The sequence below is a fragment of the Pelophylax lessonae genome, assembly GCF_965119305.1.
Source record: "Pelophylax lessonae genome assembly, chromosome: 1".
In the NCBI taxonomy this organism is placed as follows: domain Eukaryota; kingdom Metazoa; phylum Chordata; class Amphibia; order Anura; family Ranidae; genus Pelophylax; species Pelophylax lessonae.
The window spans coordinates 74,027,324-74,050,365 of record NC_138768.1 but is presented as its reverse complement, the minus strand read 5'-3'; the positions used below and the strand labels follow the sequence as shown (position 1 = coordinate 74,050,365).

The following is a 23,042-nucleotide window of genomic DNA, read 5'->3' as shown; positions in this document are numbered from 1 at the left end:
GGGCACATCGACAATGACCACTTAAGGGACAACCTCTCCACTGACCACTAGTGTAAGGAGACACTATGGTCTTCACAGGTTTTTTCACAGTATATTCTGGTTATCATTTTGTTAACTAGAACGAATGCACCGTGAACTGTAGATATAATTTTTAGCAGGGGTTACCTTGGAGCAGAAAGTTATTTCAAGGGTTTCATTAGGGTAAAAACATTGAGAAATGCTACTACAGAACAAAGGTAAGCAAGCCATACACTAGTAGATTTTCCTATGAAAGTTCATACGAACATTTGCACGGAAGTTCTCATTCGTACTTTCGATGACTTTATTGTTGTTCAAAAGTTCTTCAAAAATTGTCCGCTCTTCACATTTGATTTTGGAGTTTATGGACTTTGTTCATTTGAGAAACATTTTCCATCCTGTCCCTTCGAGGTTTGTTGTCATTTCGGTTGAAAACGAATGCTGATTTGACCCCACTAACGATTAAAAAATGTAAAGAACATTCTTAAAATGAACATTTCCTACCCAAATTTTTCTAGTGTACAGCCAGCTTTAGACCTGTAATATAAGGACGTTTTGTAGGTATAACACCCCCGTCTTCCCCACAACCTTTAAGAACAATAACAAGTTTTGTGCTTCAGCCTCAAAACAGGAGAAGTAAACAGATATATACACAGAAGTATACAGAATCCAGCAACATACCTGCATAATGAACACATGTCCTCCCATTGTTGTCTGTGCATTCCGTCGGACATTTAGACTGTGGAAGAGCAAGACTGTGCATTTCAGTAATCAAAATAAAGGCTTGAGGAAGAGTAAAAGCAATAAAAGTTTGAAATAAACTGTGCTACAAAATGTCTGGGATTCATTCCTTTGTGCGGGTAAACCATAGAGAATATGGTGAGTGGCCTTTGCATGGCAGCTTCCAGCTTAGTGCAAACATGCCTGGAATGTGAAGATTTTTGGAAGGGTCAGACGTAGCACACCTTTACCGATCAATCTATGCTGGATGGAGGCTGCACAAATACTCTCTTCTCAGGTTCGCACACGTCAGGGTCAACGTATGTGGAACATCTGCATGGGGAGCCCGGATCCATCCACCGCCTCAGTATTATACGGGGTGGATTATTATGATTACTCTGCTAGGTTTACTGAAAGAGAAATGTAAGCTAAATGTCTTTCATTGTATTCAAGAATGGTTAAGCTTTGCTAAAATAAAGAATATCTACACCCTACATTTTTTTTATTATTATGGATAGAATGGGGAATGGTTAAATTTTTTTACCAAATTTTCCCTGTTGGAAAAAAAAATGGAATCCATAAGGGTTATTTTGCCTTCTTCTGGATCACCTGTGGGTGGTTTAAGGTTCTGTATATTCAGATTTTTTTTTTATTTATTCATTCATTTATTTTTCTTTTGGTTGAATTCAAGGGTTGGTTCACATTTGCCAAATACTTGCCTATGCGGTTAAAGAGGAAGTAAACTTCCACCACTAAATTTTACCGATAGGTAAGCTTTTAACCTCCCTGGCGGTATGATTCTTTCCAATTTTAGGTGCTGAAAGCGGTACAATTATTTTGCTAGTGTGTATATATTATATATATATATATATATATATATATATATATATATATGTGTATACATATACAATATATATATATATATATATATGTGTATATCTATATATATATATATATATATATATCTATATCTATCTATATATATATATACTGTATATATATACAATGTGTGTATATATGTATATATATATATATATCTATCTATATATGTATATATATGTATATGTATATATATATATATATATATATATATATATATATATAAAGTACAGTAAAACTGCAGGAAAGGGCACTGGGGGGGCAAACTAATATCAATTTATCCTATTTTGTAATGAAATCAGCGTGTTCGTGTTTTTTACTTTTCAAATTTGCCGCCGGTTCCACCCCCCTGCGAGCGTCACGTCGCAGGAGACAGAAGCCGGGGCACAGAGCATCGGGCAGAAGATCCGGCCGCCGTATGCTGCAGGGACACATCGCTGGATCCCGGTGACAAGGTAAGTAACCTCGAGTGTGGCTCGGGGTTACCGCTTATGGCAGTGAAATCCCACCCCCCAGCCACACTCGGGAATACCGCCAGGGAGGTTAATTAGGCTTACCTATAGGTACTGTAAATATCTCCTAAACATGCACCGTTTAGGACAGGGGTCTTCAAACTATAACCCTCCAGTTGTTCAGGAACTACAATTCCCATCATGCCTAGTCATGTCTGTGAATGTCAGAGTTTTACAATGCCTCATGGGACGTGTAGTTCCGTAACAGCTGGAGGGCCGTAGTTTGAGGATCCCTGGTTTAGGAGATATTTAGTGTATATGCAGCCAGTGACGTCACCGACACATGTTCTCTGAAGGAATTGCCACCCGTTCCATTCCTTCAGAGCCCTGTGCCATGAACGGAACCAGGAAGCAAGGCAGGTAAAGATGGAAGCGGCCTCCAGCGATTACATCTCATCACTGGAATGCTTCGTTTTCAGGTGTTTCACATAATGTGCTGTTATGCAATGCATACTACCACATTATGCTTTTATATTGCAGGTAAGGAAAAAAAAAAAAGAAAACAACCAGTGGTTTACAACCTCTAGAAAGTGGACCTTTACCCCCTTTCACTTAGGCTGCTGGTACATTGGGTGTTTGCTTTTGTTCTTGGAACGCAAGAAATCCTGACAGGAGAAAAGCTGCTTAAATAAATTTTGCACGCTTGTTTAGACACGTCAATCATTTGAGCGTTAATGAATTCTATTGCCCAGAATATTAATTTATTTTGGCCTCTGGAATGCATTAATGCTTAATTACGCCTAAACATGTCTAAGATTTAGGTGCATTTAGGTGCATTTAGGCATTTCTGAATATATTGAGAGATCTATGGGAAGATTGTTTCTGTTCTGCTGACAACTCAAAATTTTTGATTTTTCCTCACAGTTGTAGTCAACAGGACAAACAGACAGTAAATCCCCCCAATTTGGACACTGAAAACAATAAAATTCCAACAGAAATTGTAACCCTTACCCACTCCATCCAGAAAGCATTGAAGCCAGAGACAACCAGGGAACTAGCATTTTCAGGAAGTAATGGAGGCCTCCATATTTCGATCAGTAGAGGTTATTTTTTTAATTATTTTTATTTTAATGGCCTATGGATGATACTCCAGGCCTAAGCGCCCACTCCAGTTAAAGGGGAACTTTATTGATGAAAATTGGTATGGGCCTAAGCCCACAATATGGTTCTACCTCTAACCATCATGAGCTCTGCACACCATACAGTTCTTAATCACAGGAAATATGTAGCACTTGCCGCAAAAACACAGTGTCCTCAAAAGCTTTATTGATCCTAATTGTTAAACAAGACCCTGCCTGGAAAGGCCTGTGTTGACCAGCTTTTGTTTGCATCTGGGGGGTTTAGCATTCCCATACAGTCTATGGGGATGTAAAACCCACTTAAAGCAGGTCAAATGCAAATCAGAAGGGGGTCAACTGTATGGCAAAACACTTGTCTATGAACTCTAAATGATCTCAGATGCTTCAAAAACTGTGGACACATCAAGCCCAAAGCCTGTTGACACATTCTGTAAAGTGTTTTGATCAACACTTGGGCCTATACTTTCTACGAATAAGCCCACGTATTGCGTGAAATGCAGCATAGTGGGAAGATCCAAACAGGGTCCTGTTCTTAGAATGGTGGTCAGTGGGAGAAGGACCTCCTTAGATTGGTGGTCAGTGGGAGAAGGACCTCCTTAGATTGGTGGTCAGTGGGAGAAGGACCTCCTTAGATTGGTGGTCAGTGGGAGAAGGACCTCCTTAGATTGGTGGTCAGTGGGAGAAGGACCTCCTTAGATTGGTGGTCAGTGGGAGAAGGACCTCCTTAGATTGGTGGTCAGTGGGAGAAGGACCTCCTTAGATTGGTGGTCAGTGGGAGAAGGACCTCCTTAGATTGGTGGTCAGTGGGAGAAGGACCTCCTTAGATTGGTGGTCAGTGGGAGAAGGACCCCCTTAGATTGGTGGTCAGTGGGAGAAGGACCCCCTTAGATTGGTGGTCAGTGGGAGAAGGACCTCCTTAGATTGGTGGTCAGTGGGAGAAGGACCCCTTTAGATTGGTGGTCAATGGGAGAAGGACCTCCTTAGAATAGTGGTCAGTGGGAGAAGGACCCCTTAGATTGGTGGTCAGTGGGAGAAGGACCTCATTAGATTGGTGGTCAGTGAGAGAAGGACCTCCTTAGATTGGTGGTCAGTGGGAGAAGGACCTCCTTAGATTGGTGGTCAGTGGGAGAAGGACCTCCTTAGATTGGTGGTCAGTGGGAGAAGGACCTCCTTAGATTGGTGGTCAGTGGGAGAAGGACCCCCTTAGATTGGTGGTCAGTGGGAGAAGGACCTCCTTAGATTGGTGGTCAGTGGGAGAAGGACCTCCTTAGATTGGTGGTCAGTGGGAGAAGGACCTCCTTAGATTGGTGGTCAGTGGGAGAAGGACCTCCTTAGATTGGTGGTCAGTGGGAGAAGGACCTCCTTAGATTGGTGGTCAGTGGGAGAAGGACCTCCTTAGATTGGTGGTCAGTGGGAGAAGGACCCCCTTAGATTGGTGGTCAGTGGGAGAAGGACCCCCTTAGATTGGTGGTCAGTGGGAGAAGGACCTCCTTAGATTGGTGGTCAGTGGGAGAAGGACCCCTTTAGATTGGTGGTCAATGGGAGAAGGACCTCCTTAGAATAGTGGTCAGTGGGAGAAGGACCCCTTAGATTGGTGGTCAGTGGGAGAAGGACCTCATTAGATTGGTGGTCAGTGAGAGAAGGACCCCCCTCAGACTGGTTTTCAGGAGAAGGGCCCTGTTAGATTGGTGGAAAGTGGGAGAAGGACCCCCCTCAGACTGGTCGCCAGGGAGAGAAGGGCCCTGTTAGATTGGTGGAAAGTGGGAGAAGGACCATCTTAGATTTGTGGTCAGTGGGAGAAGCAGGGCCGCTGATAGGGGGGGACCACCAGCCCTCTTGTAGGGGGCCCCGAGCACACAGGGGGGCCCACACAGAGAGGGGGATTAGTGATGGACAACAAATACAGAAATCTTCCTCCAGCACCTGAATCTGATCTGTCCCTCTCCCTGCTATCAACTTTTATCTGTTGAGAAAGACAGTTGTCCCTCACTAATCCCCCTCCCTGTGTGGGCCTGCCCTGCCAGCACTGGCTTTGATGTTAGCTCTGCTCCTGAGATTATTTGTAACTTTGTTTCTCTCTCTCTGTCTCTCTGATCCCGGAGCTCCAACTGCCCAGCCTGTATATTTTTCTCATCTCATCTTCATTTTCATTCATTAACATAGTTTTTTTTTTAGATTTAGCAGGAATTATGTTGAATTTGTGTCTGATAATAGTGATTTTGTCTTAATTTTAGCTAAATATATCTTTCATATTTTCTTGGGGGGGGGGCCCTGCCAGGTAGTCTGTACGGGGCCCCGTGATTTCTAACAGCAGCCCTGGGGAGAAGGACCTCGTTAGATTGGTGGTCAGTGGGAGAAGAATCACTTTAGATTGGTGGTTAGTGGGAGGAAGACCCCCTTAGATTGGTGGTCAGTGGAAGAAGGACCCCCTTAGATTGGTAGTCAGTGGGAGTAGCGCCCCCTTAGATTGGTGGCATTTGGAAGAAGGTATCAATAGTTGAAATTGTTCATTTCTCAAGTAGCCCCTAGCTTACTCTTAGGGAACCCTAGGGTTTTTTTAAACCCTGGTTGAGAAAGGCTGATCTAGATCAATAAAGTTTTTTGAGGATGTTATATTTATGCAGTATGAGGCTTCGATTTCCATATGATGGATAAAGTGTAACTATAGCTTCTACAATTTACATTTAAAAATGATCAGCATGATGTAAATAACCTTATCAATATAACTTAGAGCATACCAAAAGATAAAAAATAAATAAAACATATATTGTTTCATTTTATTTGTGTCTTTATGAGTTTCCAGTCATCTTTATGAAGCAGAGAAGGAAGTGATGGTCATTTTACCTGGAGAAGCCTTTTGACGCTCTCTATATGGTTATGTTGCACAGACAAGTGTAGAGCAGTGTGACCTAGAAAACAATAGAAGTAGAATTATTGTGCTAGAAGGATATAGTTCATGTCTTTAATGACAGCTCAAAACAAATACTGCAAGTGGCTGAAGAGTTGGGAGTCAAGAGTATAGTGTGAGTGTGACATTAATCTCTGTGCCTAAACACTTGTATGGAATACAAAATGCCAATGGCAGGGTCACCATTTATATGCTATTTGCAACTACATTTTACTAATATACTGTACAGTTTTTTTTTTTTTAATTGTTGATTATATACACACACACACACACACACACACACACACACACACAATTTTACCAAAAGTATTGGGACGACTGTCTTTACACGCACATGAACTTTAATGGCATCCCAGTCTTAGTCCGTAGGGTTCAATATTGAGTTGGCCCACCCTTTGCAGCTATAACAGCTTCAACTCTTCTGGGAAGACTGTCCACAAGGTTTAGGAGTGTGTCTATGGGAATGTTTAACCATTCTTCCAGAAGCGCATTTGTGAGGTCAGCCCCTGATGTTGGATGAGAAGGCCTGGCTTGCAGTCTATGCTCTAATTCATCCCAAAGGTGTTCTATCGGGTTGGGGTCAGGCCAGTCAAGTTCCTACACCACAAACTCGTTCATCCATGTCTTTATGGACCTTGCTTTGTGCACTGGTGTGCAGTCATGTTGGAAGGGGCTATCCCCAAACTGTTTCCACAATGTTGGGAGCATGAATTTGTCCAAAATGTCTTGGTATGCTGACACCTTAACCACTTCAGTCCCGGAAGATTTTACCCCCTTCCTGAACAGGCCCTATTTTGCGATTCGGCACCGCGTGGCTTTAACGGACAATTGCGCGGTCGTGCGACACTGTACCCAAATGAATTTGACATCCTTTTTTTCCCACAAACAGAGCTTTCTTTTGGTGGTATTTGATCACCTGTGCGATTTTTACTTTTTGCTCTATAAACAAAAAAAGAGCGACAATTTTGAAAAAATAACAATATTTTTCAAATTTTTTTATATGGGAAACCCCCCCCCCAAAAAAAATGTAAAAATCTAAATTTTTTAACATTTTAGGCCAATTTGTTTTCTGCTACATATGTTTGGTAACAAAAATCACAATAAGCGTATTTTGATTGGTTTGCGCAAAAGTTATTGCGTTTACTAACTTAGGGAAAGATTTTTGTCATTTTTATTGTTTTTTTTTGAGTAATGGCGGCGATCTGTGATTTTTTTTGCGGGACTGCGACATTGCGGCAGACAGATCGGACCCTTGACTGACATTTTTGACACTTTTGGGGGTACCAGTGACATTACTACAGTAATCAGTGCTATACATATGCACTGTTACTGTAAAAAAGACACTGGCAGGGAAGGGGTTAACTTTATTAGTGATCAAGGGGTTAAGTGTGTCCCTAGGGGCGTGCTTCTTACTGTAAAGGGGTGTGGCTAGTGATGTAACCACAGAGACATACAATCCTACATAGCAGGATCGTATGATCTCTGCAGTTAGATCAGGGAGAATGACAGGCGGCTTTGTTTACATCAGCCGTATGCCTTTCTCCCTCTCCACCGGGAGATCACATGCGCGGACTTGTCATGGAACGAGCGGGGGCAGGAGCGCGCCTCCAGGGGCGCGCGCTCGCCCCCGGCGGCGCGCGCTCGCCCCCGGCGGCGCGCGCTCGCCCCCGGCGGCGCGCGCTCGCCCCCTAGAGGCTCACAGGCGAGCAACGCAGTACTATGTCACTTTGCCTGTACGGGGCTGACTGCCGCAGTAAATGTACTTGCGGCGGTCGGCAAGTGGTTAAGAGTTTCTTTCACTGGAACTAAGGGGCCAAGCCCAACCCCTGAAAGGCAACCCTACACCATAACCCCCCCCCCCCCTCCACCAAATGATTTGGACCAGTGCACAAAGCAAGGCCAATAAAGACATGGATGAGTGAGTTTGGGGTGGAGGAACTTGACTGGCCTGCACAGATTCCTGACCCCAACCAGAGAGAACAGCTTTGGGATGAATTTGAGTGCAGAATTCAAGCCAGACATTCTCTTCCAACATCAGTACCTGACCTCACAAATGCGCTTCTGGAAGAATGGTCAAACATTCCCATAGACACACTCCTAAACCTTGTGGACAGCCATCCCAGAAGAGTTGAAGCTGTTATAGCCGCAAAGGATGGACCAACTCAATATTGAACCCTACGGACTAAGACTGGGGTGCCATTAAAGTTCATGTTATTAGTCTCTACAATGAATTTGTATAACAATGGGCTGGATTTATTAACCACTTGCCGACCGCCGCACGACTATCTACGTCGGCGGTCAGCCCCTCACAGGCAAACTAACGTAGGGCTACGTTGCTTGCTTGTGAGGGTCTAGGGAGCGAGCCCGCGCCCCCCGGGGCGCGCTCCCGCTCCCGCGTGGTCACGGACCCCCCCGCGCGTGTGACCAGCGGACCCGATGTCCGCCGGTCACTCGGCGATCGGCGGGGGAGAGGGAGAATGTCAGGCAGCTTGTGTAAACAAACTGCCTGTCATTCTCCTCGCTGCAAAGACACTGATAAAACGGATCTGGTATGTAGATCCGTTGATCAGTGTCCTTACAGCTAGAGCCACAGCCAATCACAGTAGAAACCACGCCCCTAGGGACACACACAGCCCCTCCCTTCCAAATAAAGTTAACCCCTTCACTACCAGTGTATTTTTACAGTAACAGTGCATATGTATAGCACTGATTACTGTAGAAATGTCACTGGTAACCCCAAAAGTGTCAAAAATGTCAGTCAAGGGTCCGATCTGTCCGCCGCAATGTCGCAGTACCGCAAAAAAAATCGCAGATCGCCGCCATTACGCGTTAAAAAAAAAAACAACAAAAATGACAAAAATCTTTCCCTTTGTTAGTAAACGCGATAACTTTTGCGCAAACCAATCAAAATACGCTTTTTGCGATTTTTTTTACCAAACATAGGTAGCATAAAATAAATTGGCCGAAAATTTTTAAAAATTTTGATTTTTACATTTTTTTTTGGGGGAATTTCATATAAAAAAATGTGAAAAATATTGCTATTTTTGCAAAATTGACGCTCTTTTTTTGTTTATAGCGCGTGATCAAAAAATCGCACAGGTGATCAAATACCACCAAAAGAAAGCTCTGTTTGTGGGAAAAAAAGGACGTCAAATTCGTTTAGGTACAGCGTCGCACGACCGCGCAATTGTGCGTTAAATTCACGCAGTGCCGAATCGCAAAATACCCCCTGGTCGGAATGGGGGTAAAATCTTCCGGGGCTTAAGTGGTTAAAGGCAAATATATTATACACATTACAAGTTTGCACATTCTGGGGAAAATAAGTGCAACTGCACTTGCAGGGCGCACAGTCTATTTGCCTTTAATAAATCAACCCCATTGTATGCCTTTATTTTTATTAAGACCCACACGGGTATACACAGGTGTTTGTACATCCCATGCAGACAGTCCCTTTCATGTCAGTTGGGATTCAGCAGCCACACGGACACAGCCGCTCTTCCAAATTTGACATGCATGTGGGTGCACGGCCCCGAATGCAGTGATTGGTCTTGCACCCATGCCCCCATGCCCCCATGCCCAATTGCGAACAGTGGCTTTGTCCATGGAGCTGCTACATCCCAACTGACATGAATGGGACTGTCTGCATGGAGATGTACAAACACCTGTGCATCCCCATGCAGTTATACAACACGGCACTCACACCAGCGTACACTGTAATATGCCCATTGGAATGAGGTCTAACACATTTTATTTTTCTGAAAATACCTGTTGAACCTGCTAGTGACTTTCTATTACTTGTTGGAGGTGCCAATGATCTGCATGTGAGTTGTAATGACAGGAGGAGCCATGGTCAGTCAAATTCTTTTATCTGCCCTATGAGTCAGTGGCTGGTGACAAAGGCAGCTGGGAGTCAAATGGGGGCAGGTAAAGCCTCGTACACACGCGTCGATAGTTGGCCGTGAACTTTCGGCCAACGTCCGATCGGCCGATTTTCGGCTTGTTAGTATGATGCTTTTGACAACCGACTCCGACTTCTCGGCCGAAAAGAATCTGGTGTCCAGGCTATAAAATTTTTGTTGGCCGTCAACACAACGGCCGATTTTCCGTCAGTCAGTACAGATTTCGGCAGACAAAAATCTGATGAGCAAGTCTGGGCATGCTCAGAGAAGAAAAAACACGCGGAAAGTAAACCAACACATGACATCACTTCTGAAGTTGATTTTTGTTGGCCGAAAAAATTTGTGTGCAGTCTAGGCACATTCCAACCAACAAAACAAAACTATGGACAAAAGACGGCCGATCGGTCGGCCGATAATCGTTGCGTGAGTACGAGGCTTAAGAGTGGTTGATTGACAGTGGGTCCTCCTGTTCCTTAGCCTAGTCCTCAACACTGTGATTGAAAGCGGCTTCTGCAATCTCCACCCCCTGCCCAACAGGCTGCACGGGGGGAGAGCAGAACCGAGTGGTTACATGATTATGGATAAAACCCGAATAAAAAATAACTGCAGAGAGATTATGCAAAAATGAGGCAAATGTCATAGTGACGATGCCAGTTATATTTTATTTGCTTTACTACCCTTGCATTTACATACACTTTAACTTTACTGTTTATCGTTACATGTGACTGTGCTAGAGCTAAAACATTCTTAATCAGTCTGCTGCAGAAAGGAGGAAAGCATTACTCAGTACACCCCCCCCCCCCCAGTGATCACTCATTTGGACTGCCGGGACAAGGTCACATAGAGCACATAGTGAACATTGCAAACTGCACCCCCCCAAGATGTATGAGCATTATGTGTCAGCAAAATATTCTCCCCACAAAAACACTTAACACTAATCTGCATGCTTACCCCCTAAGCATAAACCCCCCTCCTCCCAGTACAAATCTGCCCCCCTGCTGAAATTCCCCCTCTCAGCACAAATCTTTGCCCCCCCCCCCCGAATCCTCCCAGCTCAAATGCACCCCTTCCAAAAAAAAAAACCTCACCCCCCTCCTAGTACAAGGCCTCTACCCCTAATATTTCCCCTCCTAGTACACATCTCCCCCCCCCCCCCACTTCAAATCCCTCCCTCCCAGCACAAATTCCTCCCAAATCCTCCCTTCTAGCACAAATCTTCTTCACTCCCATCCCAACACAAATCTCTCTAGATCACCACTCTTAGTACCCCCCCCCCCCAAAACTTCCCCTCCTAGTACAATACTTACCCGCTGCTACCCCTCAAATCCCCTCCCCCCCAATCTCGCAGTGGTGCTCTCCACCTCACATGATCCCACAGTGCCCAGGGCAGCCGTCCCTCCTGCCCACCCCTTGTCCCGGCCCTGACTGTATGCTGTAACAAAGAGAGAGGCAGAGGCAAGGGGCTGATCTGTGTAAAACAATTTTACTCACAGCCAAGCACATAAAGGCTACTGTGCAAGCAGTGGGATTTACATGATTGTATTTTCCTGTGTCAATAACTTATTCTAGGGAGTCGGTTCTGACACTGGATGATGTCAAAATAAAGATGGCTCCGTCATTCTGGAGAGAAAATATGTATTATACACTTAGCATGCAGACTTTTGATGTGAACAATACATAGTGTATGATGCTACGTCCTCTTCAATGTCTTTATAATACCCAAAGTTGGCAAGTCAACCTTACCGTTCCTGAGATGCCCAAATGATATAATGACATAAAGGTTCTCCTGGTAACTGGACTCAGTCAGCGCCTTTTCTGGATTTATTCAGAGTAATACATACTGTGTGTGTCAGTAATTAAAGGGACCACCTCAGAAAATAACCAATCCCCAACATCTGCAAAATACAGCGTGTCACCTGGTGGCACCACCATCACTCAGACATCTGAAACTCCAATAAAATGGGGGGTGAGATAAGGTGAAGTGGGGGCCACACACTCGTAAAACCTTACATTATTTAATGAAATAGGAGACTTGATTTTATGTGTCTAGGTTTACAATTTAGAATTAAACAATGGCATTTTTAGGATATTTTATACCTTAAATGTAGATAAAACGCTTGGAAAGCGCCGTCAGCACCATATGTAATGGATAATATAAAAGCTCATAAATTGGGGGATAATAAGCTTTCTGTAGGGAGTCCGGGGCCACAAACACTGACATTTTCCACCTGCTCAGTTCCTGGCTGCCCTGCTGCTCCATGGGAGTTGATTTCCAAAGCTGTTAACTCCTAATCCAGCCATCGATGATGGAACGAAATTGGACTGGTTCAGCAGGGACCGGCACATTTCAATCCATCCATGTGTAAAGGGAAATTTGTACATCCTGTATACTATTCTATTATATTTTGTATATATTGCACACTGCCCTCATTGTGCACTAATAATGTTTTCATTACATGCTTGCATTCTTTCCAGTCCTGATTAGAATTAGCCTGCCTATGTTACGCCCCTTGTTACCATAAAAGTACAATTGTAATACAAACCCGATTCCAAAAAAGTTGGGACACTGTACAAATTGTGAATAAAAACAGAATGCAATGATTTGGAAGTATTAACCACTTGCCAACCGCCGCACGACTATTTACTGCGGCGGTCAGCCCCTCACAGGCAAAGCGACGTAGTACTACGTCGCTAGCCTGTGAGGCTTCTAGGGAGCGAGCGCGCGCTGCCGGAGGCGCGCTCCCGCGCGGTCACGGACCCCCCCCCGCACGTGTGCCCGGCGGACCCGATGTCCGCCGGGCACTCGCGATTGTCCGTTACACCGGTAGAAAGGCAGGCGGCTAATGTAAACAAAGCCGCCTGTCATTCTTCCCTGTGTAAGAATGGAGATCAGACGGTTCTACTATGTAGGACCGTTGATCTCTGTTCTTACACCAGTAGCCACAGCCAATCACAGTTAGAAGCACGCCCCTAGGACACACTTAACCCCTCCCTCTCCAATACAGTTAACCCCTTCACTGCCAGTGTCATTTTTACAGTAACAGTGTATATGTATAGCACTGATTACTGCAGTAATGTCACTGGTAACCCCAAAAGTGTCAAAAAGGGTCCGATCTGTCCGCCGCAATGTCGCAGTACCGCAAAAAAAACCGCAGATCGCCGCCATTACTAGTTAAAAAAAAAAACAACAAAAATGACAAAAATCTTTCCCTTTGTTAGTAAACGCGATAACTTTTGCGCAAACCAATCAAAATACTCTTTTTGCGATTTTTTTTTACCAAACATATGTAGCATAAAACAAATTGGCCAAAAATGTTAAAAAAATTTGATTTTTACATTTTTTGTTTTGGGAATTTCATATAAAAAAATGTGAAAAATATTGTTATTTTTGCAAAATTGTCGCTCTTTTTTTTGTTTACAGCGCATGATCAAAAAATCGCACAGGTGATCAAAAGAAAGCTCTGTTTGTGGGGAAAAAAGGACGTCAATTTTGTTTAGGTACAGCGTCGCACGACCGCGCAATTGTCCGTTAAATTCACGCAGTGCCGAATCGCAAAATAGGCCCTGGTCAGGAAGGGGGTAAAATCTTCCGGGGCTTAAGTGGTTAAATGTCAATATTGTATTCAGAATACAACATAGATGACATATCAAATGTTTAAACTGAGAAAATGTATAATTTTAAGGGAAAAATAAGTTGATTTTAAATTTCATGGCATCAACATATCTCAGAAATTTTGGGACAAGGCCATGTTTACCACTGTGTGGCATCCCCTCTTCTTTTTATAACAGTCTGCAAACATCTGGGGACTGAGGAGACAAGTTGCTGAAGTTTAGGAATAGGAATGTTGTCCAATTCTTGTCTAATACAGGCTTCTAGTTGCTCAACTGTCTTCGGTCTTCTTTGTCACATCTTCCTCTTTATGATGCGCCAAATGTTTTCTATGGGTGAAAGATCTGGACTGCAGGCTGGCCATTTCAGTACCAGGATCCTTCTTCTATGCAGCCATGATGTTGTAATTGATGCAGTATGTGGTCTGGCATTGTCATGTTGGAAAACGCAAGGTCTTCCCTGAAAGAGACGACGTCTGGATGGGAGCATATGTTGTTCTAGAACTTGGATATACCTTTTAGCATTGATGGTGCCTTTCCAGATGTGTAAGCTGCCCATGCCACACGCACTCATGCCACCTCATACCATCAGAGATGCAGGCTTCTGAACTGAGCACTGATAACAACCTTGTCCTCTTTAGTCCGGATGACATGGTGTCCCAGTTTTCATCTTTGGATGATATTATGCACTGTAGATGATGGTAACTTCAAACTCTTTCAATTTTTTCTCTGAGAAACTCCTTTCTGATATTGCTCCACTATTTTTCGCCGTAGCATTGGGGGAATTGGTGATCCTCTGCCCATCTTGACTTCTGAGAGACACTGCCACTCTGAGAGGCTCTTTTTATACCCAATCATGTTGACAATTGACCCAAGAAGTTGCAAATTGGTCCTCCAGCTGTTCCTTATATGTACATTTAACTTTTCCGGCCTCTTATTGCTACCTGTCCCAACTTTTTTGGAATGTGCAGCTCTTATGAAATCCAAAATGTGCCAATATTTGGCATGACATTTCAAAATGTCTCACTTTCAACATCTGATGATGTTATCTATATTATATTGTGAATAAAATATAAGTTTATGAGATTTGTAAATTAGTCCATTCCTTTTTTACTCACAATTTGTACAGTGTCCCAACTTTTTTGGATTTGGGTTTGTATTAATGTGATACGTAATAATGTGTATAAGTCTTCAACTGCGTCAAATAAAACAGAACAGTTATTTTGGAAAGATGCAGAGTGTATCTTTTTGTGTCTGTTCCCTACTGCAGTAGTTATTAATTTGGAACCACTAATCAATATGAGGATAGGAGTTGCCTATCTATAAAATGTCCAGAACATATGGGAAGGCAGATTGTGCAAAAGTCGATTTGACAACCACAACCAGCCTATAGCCGGTGGCACTGATGAGTGTATTCTGATGATTTGGGAGCTTTCCTGCTATCAGAATAAAAAAGCTCCTTAGGAGGGATTCCCCCATCCACACATTTGATTCATGAACTCGTGCAAATGCTCAGATATTAAAACTGATATCTTATTTGTGATTCCATTGTGACCTGCATTGACTTCTGTTAACTGCTTTCTGACTGTATACTTTATATATACGGCGGCAAGGCGGCTCTCCTGTGCAGAATCACATACCTGTACATGATCCTGTACTTCCTGGTTTGGGGGACCCAAACGTGCCGCCGGCAACCCTCTCCCGCTGTGATTTGATAGAGCAGGAGCCAATCAGCGGTTATGCAAACAAGGCAGATCGCTGTTCTGTGAGAAGGGAAGGTAGTGATCCTGTGCTTCTCCTAAGGATCTCTGCCTTCTCACAGTACAAGCACCTCCCCTACAGTTAGTAAACACTCCCTAGGCACACATTTAACCCTTTGATCGCCCTTGATGTTAATCCCTTCCCTGCCATTGTCATTAGTACAGTGACGGTGCATATTTTTAGCACTGATCTCCGTACTGGTGTCACTGGTTCCCCAAAAAAGTGTCAAAAATGTCACTCAGTGTCCGATTTGTCCGCCACAACGTAGCAGTCCCGCTATTACTAGTAAAAAATAAATAAATAAAAATTCCAAAAAAATATTTCATAGTTTGTAGACGCTATAAATTTAGCGCAAACCAATCAATAAATGCTTATTGGGATTTTGTTTTACCAAAAATATGTAGCAGAATACATGTTGGCCAAATTGATCATTTTATAGTAGAAAGTAAAAAATTATGTTTTTTCCTAGCATCTGATTAGATATTCTTTACAAAGTGAAGCTTTACCACCTTTTCCGATACTAAGGAAAATGAGTGCAACTGCATTTGCAGAGTCTATTTGCCTTTAGTAAATCCACCCCCTTGCCTCATATACCAGGTGGTATCAAAATGTTTAGAGACTAGCTCTAATTACAAGAAAGTACTTTATTTATCTGTGTTTACACACTATCAACTTCAAAATAGTCCCCTTGCACAACAGCAGCAGCGCTCCCAGCTTTCCTGCCACTTCTGGAATGTGTCCAGGAAGTCTTCTTTTCGAAGCGTGTCAAGCACCTTCTGCTATTCGTCCTGGATCTCCACCTTTAGGCTGAACTTGGTTGAGCTTTGGACCTGCCTCGCCTTTTTCGGTCATGGAGATGATGGGCTCTTCCACTGTGAAGACTGTTCCTCTCAGGGTTGTACCCAGTGGCGGCGGGTGTACTGAGGGAGCAGGGGCGCCGCCCCCCCCACCCATGCGTCCGGCCCCCCTAATCTGCATGCAGGGGCGCCGGACGCATGGAGTTAAATGGGGCTTTTTTTTTTTTGTCATCACCTGATTAGAGTCAGAGGCTCTAATAGGGCGATGCAAAGGGTGGACCCGGGGTGTAGAGCAGTGCGTCCCGAGCCCACCCATTGTGTGACAATAGCGAATGAAAATTCGCTATTGTCACACCGATCCTCCTCCTGGTCAATCAGAAAGTGCGTCCGATACGCGCTTCCTGATTGGCCGCAAGGCAAACCCCATGCCATTGGCCGAGAAGGAGGCGGGAGCGGGAGGACTGGAGGAGACGCGCTGCCGGGACCGAGGAGAAGCCGACGCCAAGAGACTGATGAGAAGCCGCCCGCCGCTGCTGCTGCTCCAGGTAAGTAAGGGAGCACGCACGCTGATCTCTGCATTGGGGGAATGGTATGCTGGTCACTGCATTGAAGGGGGTACGCACGCTGATCTCTGCATTGGGGGAATGGTATGCTGGTCACTGCATTGAAGGGAGCACACACGCTGATCTCTGCATTGGGGGAATGGTATGCTGGTCACTGCATTGAAGGGGGCACGCACGCTGATCTCTGCATTGGGGGCATGTATGCTGGTCACTGCATTGGGGGAATGTATGCTGGTCACTGCATTGAAGGGGGCACGCTGGTCACTGCATTGAAGGGGGCATGTACGCTGGTCTCTGCATTGAAGGGGGCATGTACCCTGGTCACTGCATTGAAGGGGGCATGTACCCTGGTCACTGCATTGAAGGGGGCATGTACGCTGGTCACTGCATTGAAGGGGGCATGTACGCTGGTCTCTGCATTGAAGGGGGCATGTACCCTGGTCACTGCATTGAAGGGGGCATGTACGCTGGTCACTGCATTGAAAGGGGGCATGTACGCTGGTCACTGTATTGAAAGGGGGCATGTACGCTGGTCACTGCATTGAAGGGGGCATGTACGCTGGTCACTGCATTGAAGGGGGCATGTATGCTGGTCACTGCATTGAAAGGGGGCATGTATGCTGGTCACTGCATTGAAAGGGGGCATGTATGCTGGTCACTGCATTGAAGGGGGCATGTACGCTGGTCACTGCATTGAAGGGGGCATGTACGCTGGTCACTGCATTGAAGGGGGCATGTACGCTGGTCTCTGCATTGAAGGGGGCATGTACCCTGGTCACTGCATTGAAGGGGGCATGTACGCTGGTCACTGCATTGAAGGGGGCATGTACGCTGGTCACTGCATTGAAGGGGGCATGTACGCTGGTCACTGCATTGAAAGGGGGCATGTACGCTGGTCACTGTGCATTGAAAGGGGGCACGCTGGTCACTGTGCATTGAAAGGGGGCACGCTGGTCACTGTGCATTGAAAGGGGGCACGCTGGTCTCTGTGCATTGAAAGGGGGCACACTGGTCACTGTGCATTGAAAGGGGGCACGCTGGTCACTGTACATTGAAAGGGGGCACGCTGGTCACTGTGCATTGAAAGGGGCACACTGGTCACTGTGCATTGAAAGGGGGCACGCTGGTCACTGTGCATTGAAAGGGGGCACGCTGGTCGCTGTGCATTGAAATGGGGCACGCTGGTCACTGTGCATTGAAAGGGGGCACGCTGGTCTCTCTGCATTGAAGGGGGCATGTACGCTGGTCACTGCATTGAAGGGGGCATGTACGCTGGTCTCTGCATTGAAGGGGGCATGTACCCTGGTCACTGCATTGAAGGGGGCATGTACGCTGGTCACTGCATTGAAGGGGGCATGTACGCTGGTCATTGCATTGAAGGGGGCATGTACGCTGGTCACTGCATTGAAGGGGGCATGTACGCTGGTCACTGCATTGAAGGGGGCATGTACGCTGGTCACTGCATTGAAAGGGGGCATGTACACTGGTCACTGTGCATTGAAAGGGGGCATGCACGCTGGCCACTGTGCATTGAAGGGGGCATGTACGCTGGTCACTGTGCATTGAAAGGGGGCACGCTGGTCACTGTGCATTGAAAGGGGGCACGCTGGTCTCTGTGCATTGAAAGGGGGCACGCTGGTCACTGTGCATTGAAAGGGGGCACGCTGGTCACTGTGCATTGAAAGGGGGCACGCTGGTCACTGTGCATTGAAAGGGGGCACGCTGGTCACTGTGCATTGAAAGGGGCACGCTGGTCACTGTGCATTGAAAGGGGGCACGCTGGTCTCTCTGCATTGAAAGGGGGCACGCTGGTCACTCTGCATTGAAAGGGGGCACACTATACCTTAATTACTGAAGGCCCCTTTCACACTTTTGCGACCTCAAAGTCACGCAATTTTTTACAGCGTTTTTTGCCGCAAAGCAATGCCTATTACATTTTTCTGTTTGCGCCACCCCCCCCCCCCAAAAAAAAATTTTGAGAACCAGCCGCTACTGGTTGTACCCATACACCCAAGTGTCCTCACCAGTAATGATCCTTGACAGGAGTCATCCACGGCATGCTGACTGAGTTTTCGGCAGATTTTGACGCAGTGTTCCTTCTGCTCCTGGGTCAGCAGCCTGGGGATGAACTTGGCGCATGTTCAAATCACATGTGAGGATTGCCTGGACTGTTCGGTATGACACACTGACAATGGCAGCATTGTTGTGGATTTTTCTCGGACGATCATCATGCACAAGTTTCTGAAGGTTTCTACATGTTCAGGGTTTGAGCTTTTTGAAGGTCTTTCTGATCTCTCATCATCTTCCAGCGATGTTCTTCCTCTCTTGAAGCTCATGTGCCACTCAAAACACCTCGAATGACTGTTTGCAGCTTTGCCGCACACTTGCCAAATCATGTCAAACGTCTCTGTGGCAGATTTGCCCAGTTTCACGCAGAATTTCACTTTTTCTCTTTGTTCTAACTTGCTGTCCATGGTGAAATCGCAGACACGGTAACACACGTGGTCAGAATAGCACCAGTTGCACAGCTCCCGATGTACACAGGACAATGTCTTTTGGCACACTGACTTATGAAGGTCGGTTCTCCCTGTGACTGTGGGTGCAGCACTGTGCTGTCATCTGTTTGCCTGTTACAAAACTAGTTTCAAAACTTTTTGATACCACCTCCTACAAGGCCTAACACCCAAAGTGACAGTAGCTGTAGTCACAGCTGATACAATCAATTTTACTTTTCACCTTTTTTTTCTCTTTTTTTTTTCTAATTTAAGCAAAGCTTGTTAAATTGTACCTGATAGATCCTGAGCAGAGACATCCACCCCGTGCGTCAACATAACCTTGAGACAGTCTGCATTCCCTTTGGTAGCAGCGAGGTGAAAGCTGAAAAGAAAAGGCAGATTCATTTTACAATCTCGTTCAGTAGCTGCAGTCCCTATCTGTCAATTTTCAGGAATTTTAAGTACAGAAACTCATGACACAAGAATTCCTTCATATAATCTTTTTCTGGCACGAAAACAAATGCACTAAGTTTCCGGCTTAAACCACTTGTCTATGATTCTGTGTTTATGCGCAAATTCATTTATACGGATATTACGGTCATTTCTTGAAGTTCCTTATTAGGTGATTAGTTAAGTGTCAACTGAGGCAACTTACCATCCATAGACAGCGCATTGGGCACCATATCCTCTTGCTTTGTAAACTGGATTTAAAAAGTGCACTTAAAGGTGTACTGAGCGCAGTATCCAACGGGACTCAGATATTGAGCTGTCTCATACATAGCTTACTTCCCTGGCAGTCACACACAGTCAAATAGGCGTTGTACACATTTAAAGTGATTGTAAACCGAACAAAGCATATCCCTCTATAGTGTGTACCTGCCTCAATCCAAAGCACCTAGTGTGATTTCTGTCTAATCTCTCATTCATCTGCTATCTGCATGAGTCACTTCACAGGTTTTGCTGGCTCCAAGGGATCCAGAGAGATGGAAAAGGGAGCTCCAGCACAGAGAAGATGATTGACAGCCTCAGAAGTGCATGTTTCCCTATGAGACTTCTGTGGAGCAGGGTGTATCCATTCTCTTTACTCAGGTCTCAGATTACACTCAGCTCTCTTCTCTATGCTGTGCAATGTGTGACATTAGGTCCCCTCCTGTAGGATGTAGAGCAGGCATGTCCAACCTGCGGCTCACTGCCCCCTGACAATTTTTATTTTTTTTATTAAGGAGGAAGCCTCAGAGGGGGGGGGGAGCGCCGCCGGATTACAAACAGAGCGGGGGTCTCCTGCTTACCTGACTGCAGCTGTCATACGAAGCCCCGCCTCCTGGACCGGCTCCTATGATAGACAGCACATTGGTGACGTCTATCATAGGAGCCGGTCCAGGAGGCAGGACTTCGGATGACAGTGGTCGCCGGATAAGCCGGAGATCCCCGCTCTGTGTAATCCAGTGGCTCTCCTCTCTCTTCATTGCAGACTGCATTGGATGGGCACGTGCTGGTGAGGCTGCATTGGATAGGCATGCACTGGTGAGGCTACATTAGATGGACACTGATCAGGCTGCATTGGATGGGCATGCACTGGTGAGGCTGCATTGGATGGGCACTGATCAGGCTGCATTGGATGGGCATGCACCAGTGAGGCTGCATTGGATGGGCATGCCCTATTGAGGATGCATTGGATAGGCATGCACTGGTGAGGCTGCATTGGATGGACACTGATCAGGCTGCATTGGATGGGCATGCACCAGTGAGGCTGCATTGGATGGGCACTAATCAGGCTGCATTGGATGGGCATGTGCTGGTGAGGCTGCATTGGGTGGGCTCTGATCAGGCTGCATTGGATGGGCATGCACTGGTGAGGCTGCATTGGATGGGCACTGATCAGGCTGCATTGGATGGGCATGCACCAGTGAGGCTGCATTGGATGGGCATGCCCTATTGAGGATGCATTGGATAGGCATGCACTGGTGAGGCTGCATTGGATGGACACTGATCAGGCTGCATTGGATGGGCATGCACCAGTGAGGCTGCATTGGATGGGCACTAATCAGGCTGCATTGGATGGGCATGTGCTGGTGAGGCTGCATTGGGTGGGCTCTGATCAGGCTGCATTGGATGGGCATGCACTGGTGAGGCTGCAATGGATGGGCACTGATCAGGCTGCATTGGATGGGCATGCACTGGTGAGGCTGTATTGGATGGGCACTGATCAGGCTGCATTGGATGGGCACGCACTGGTGAAGCTGCATTGGATGGGCACGCACTGGTGAGGCTGCATTGAATGGGCACGCACTGGTGAAGCTGCATTGGATGGGCAGTGTTTAGGCTGCATTTGATGGGCACGCATTAGGCTGCAAGTGCCGTGTGATCTCCCGGCTGCCGCGGGAGACTTAGGATGTCTGCAGTGAGTGACAGAGCCGCTGCTTCTTGTATAGTTCCGGCTCTGTCACAGGCGGAGTGATATGAAATGCATTCCGCCTGGGACAGGAGCCATACAGGAAGCATCGGTTCTGCTCTCTACTGCAGCCGCTGCTTCCTCCAGCAGTACCATACGTCATGATCAGCAGTACCCAAAGTCATGACCAGCAGTACCCGCATGACCAGCCTTACCCACCAGCAGTAACCGCCAGCAGTCTGCAAAATAAGTAGAAAAGGTATGTGCATTAGCGTGTGTAAATTGTTGCAATATGTTTTTTAATAACTAGTTGTGTTTTGTCATAATATGTCGTCCTTGTTCATACATGTATGAATAAGGACATGACATTTTCTGGCTGCCTAAGTGCCATGTGATAGGGGTGCAACTATCCCCCAGCACATAATTGTAAATATCCCAGCATGTGCAGTGTTTCTGACTCCTCCCACTATGACCACTTCAAATCACTGAAGTGGTCATGGTGGTTAGAGTGTTCCTTTAATATCTCAGGAGAAGTAAACCTCTGTATACTGATTCCATATCATTTGATAATCCTCTAGTTGTGTTAAATTAGTGGGGGGGGGGGGGGGGGGGTGCGGCTAGATTGAAGGGCGCGGCAGCGTTTTATTACTTATATACCTTGACTATAGTATATATTTTATATGCGGCCCGAGAAAATTTCTCTACACTCAATGTGGCCCAGAGAAGCCAAAAGGTTGGACACCCATGCTGTGGAGGAAAGATGCTGCAGATAAACAGGTACAACTTATGAAGGAGAATTTGTTTCATCTCTTGTTTCACCTGAGTTCAGTCATTTCACTCGGTATATGTAAGGGTTTACAATCACTTTAAAGTTTAAGTATGGCAATTTTTACATAGTTACATTGATCCAGCCAAGGATGTATGTGCCATACCTGTGGGATCCCTGTGGAATCTGGAAACCACTACTAGAGTGATCACTGCTAGCCTCTGGGTGCTGTGCTGAGTGGCTGCCCTGCTGCATTGTGAATACAGGAGCATACAGGCTTGACATGGTTGCTATTTAGAGAACGCTTTGCATTTTCTAAGCAAAGGCAGTGTTCCCTGATTACACAAGGTGAATATTGTTATATGACCACCCCACCTCATAAAATCATAGATTACTTTGCATTCATTGAGAACATGCAAAGTGTTTCCTCAATGGCATCTATGCTAACCCTCTGTGTTCACAATGCAGCAGGGCAGTCAATCATCATGGGATACGGATCTAGTAGAGATCACTGGAGTTGGCTGGAGCACAGTGATCACTTAACAGCGTGGATTGAGGAATTTCTCCTTCCAGCTACTGTATTTAGTACCTGCAGCTGTCTGAATACCTGAGTGGTGATAGCGCCAGATAGGATGCTGTCACTG

At 45.7% G+C, this 23,042-nt stretch overlaps 1 protein-coding gene across 2 annotated transcripts in view; it reads right to left on the bottom strand.

Moving 5' to 3' along the window:
• The window catches only part of RAI14 (retinoic acid induced 14), a 309,495-nt gene that overhangs the window by 81,268 nt on the left and 205,185 nt on the right, over positions 1-23,042 (bottom strand). For both annotated transcript variants that reach the window (XM_082244058.1, XM_082244059.1), the window contains exons 4-6: positions 19,534-19,622; positions 6,053-6,117; positions 700-757 (exon numbers count right to left, since the gene is read on the bottom strand). In XM_082244058.1, the coding sequence (XP_082100184.1) occupies positions 700-757; positions 6,053-6,117; positions 19,534-19,622 (212 nt within the window). The remainder of the gene's footprint in view (positions 1-699; positions 758-6,052; positions 6,118-19,533; positions 19,623-23,042) is intronic.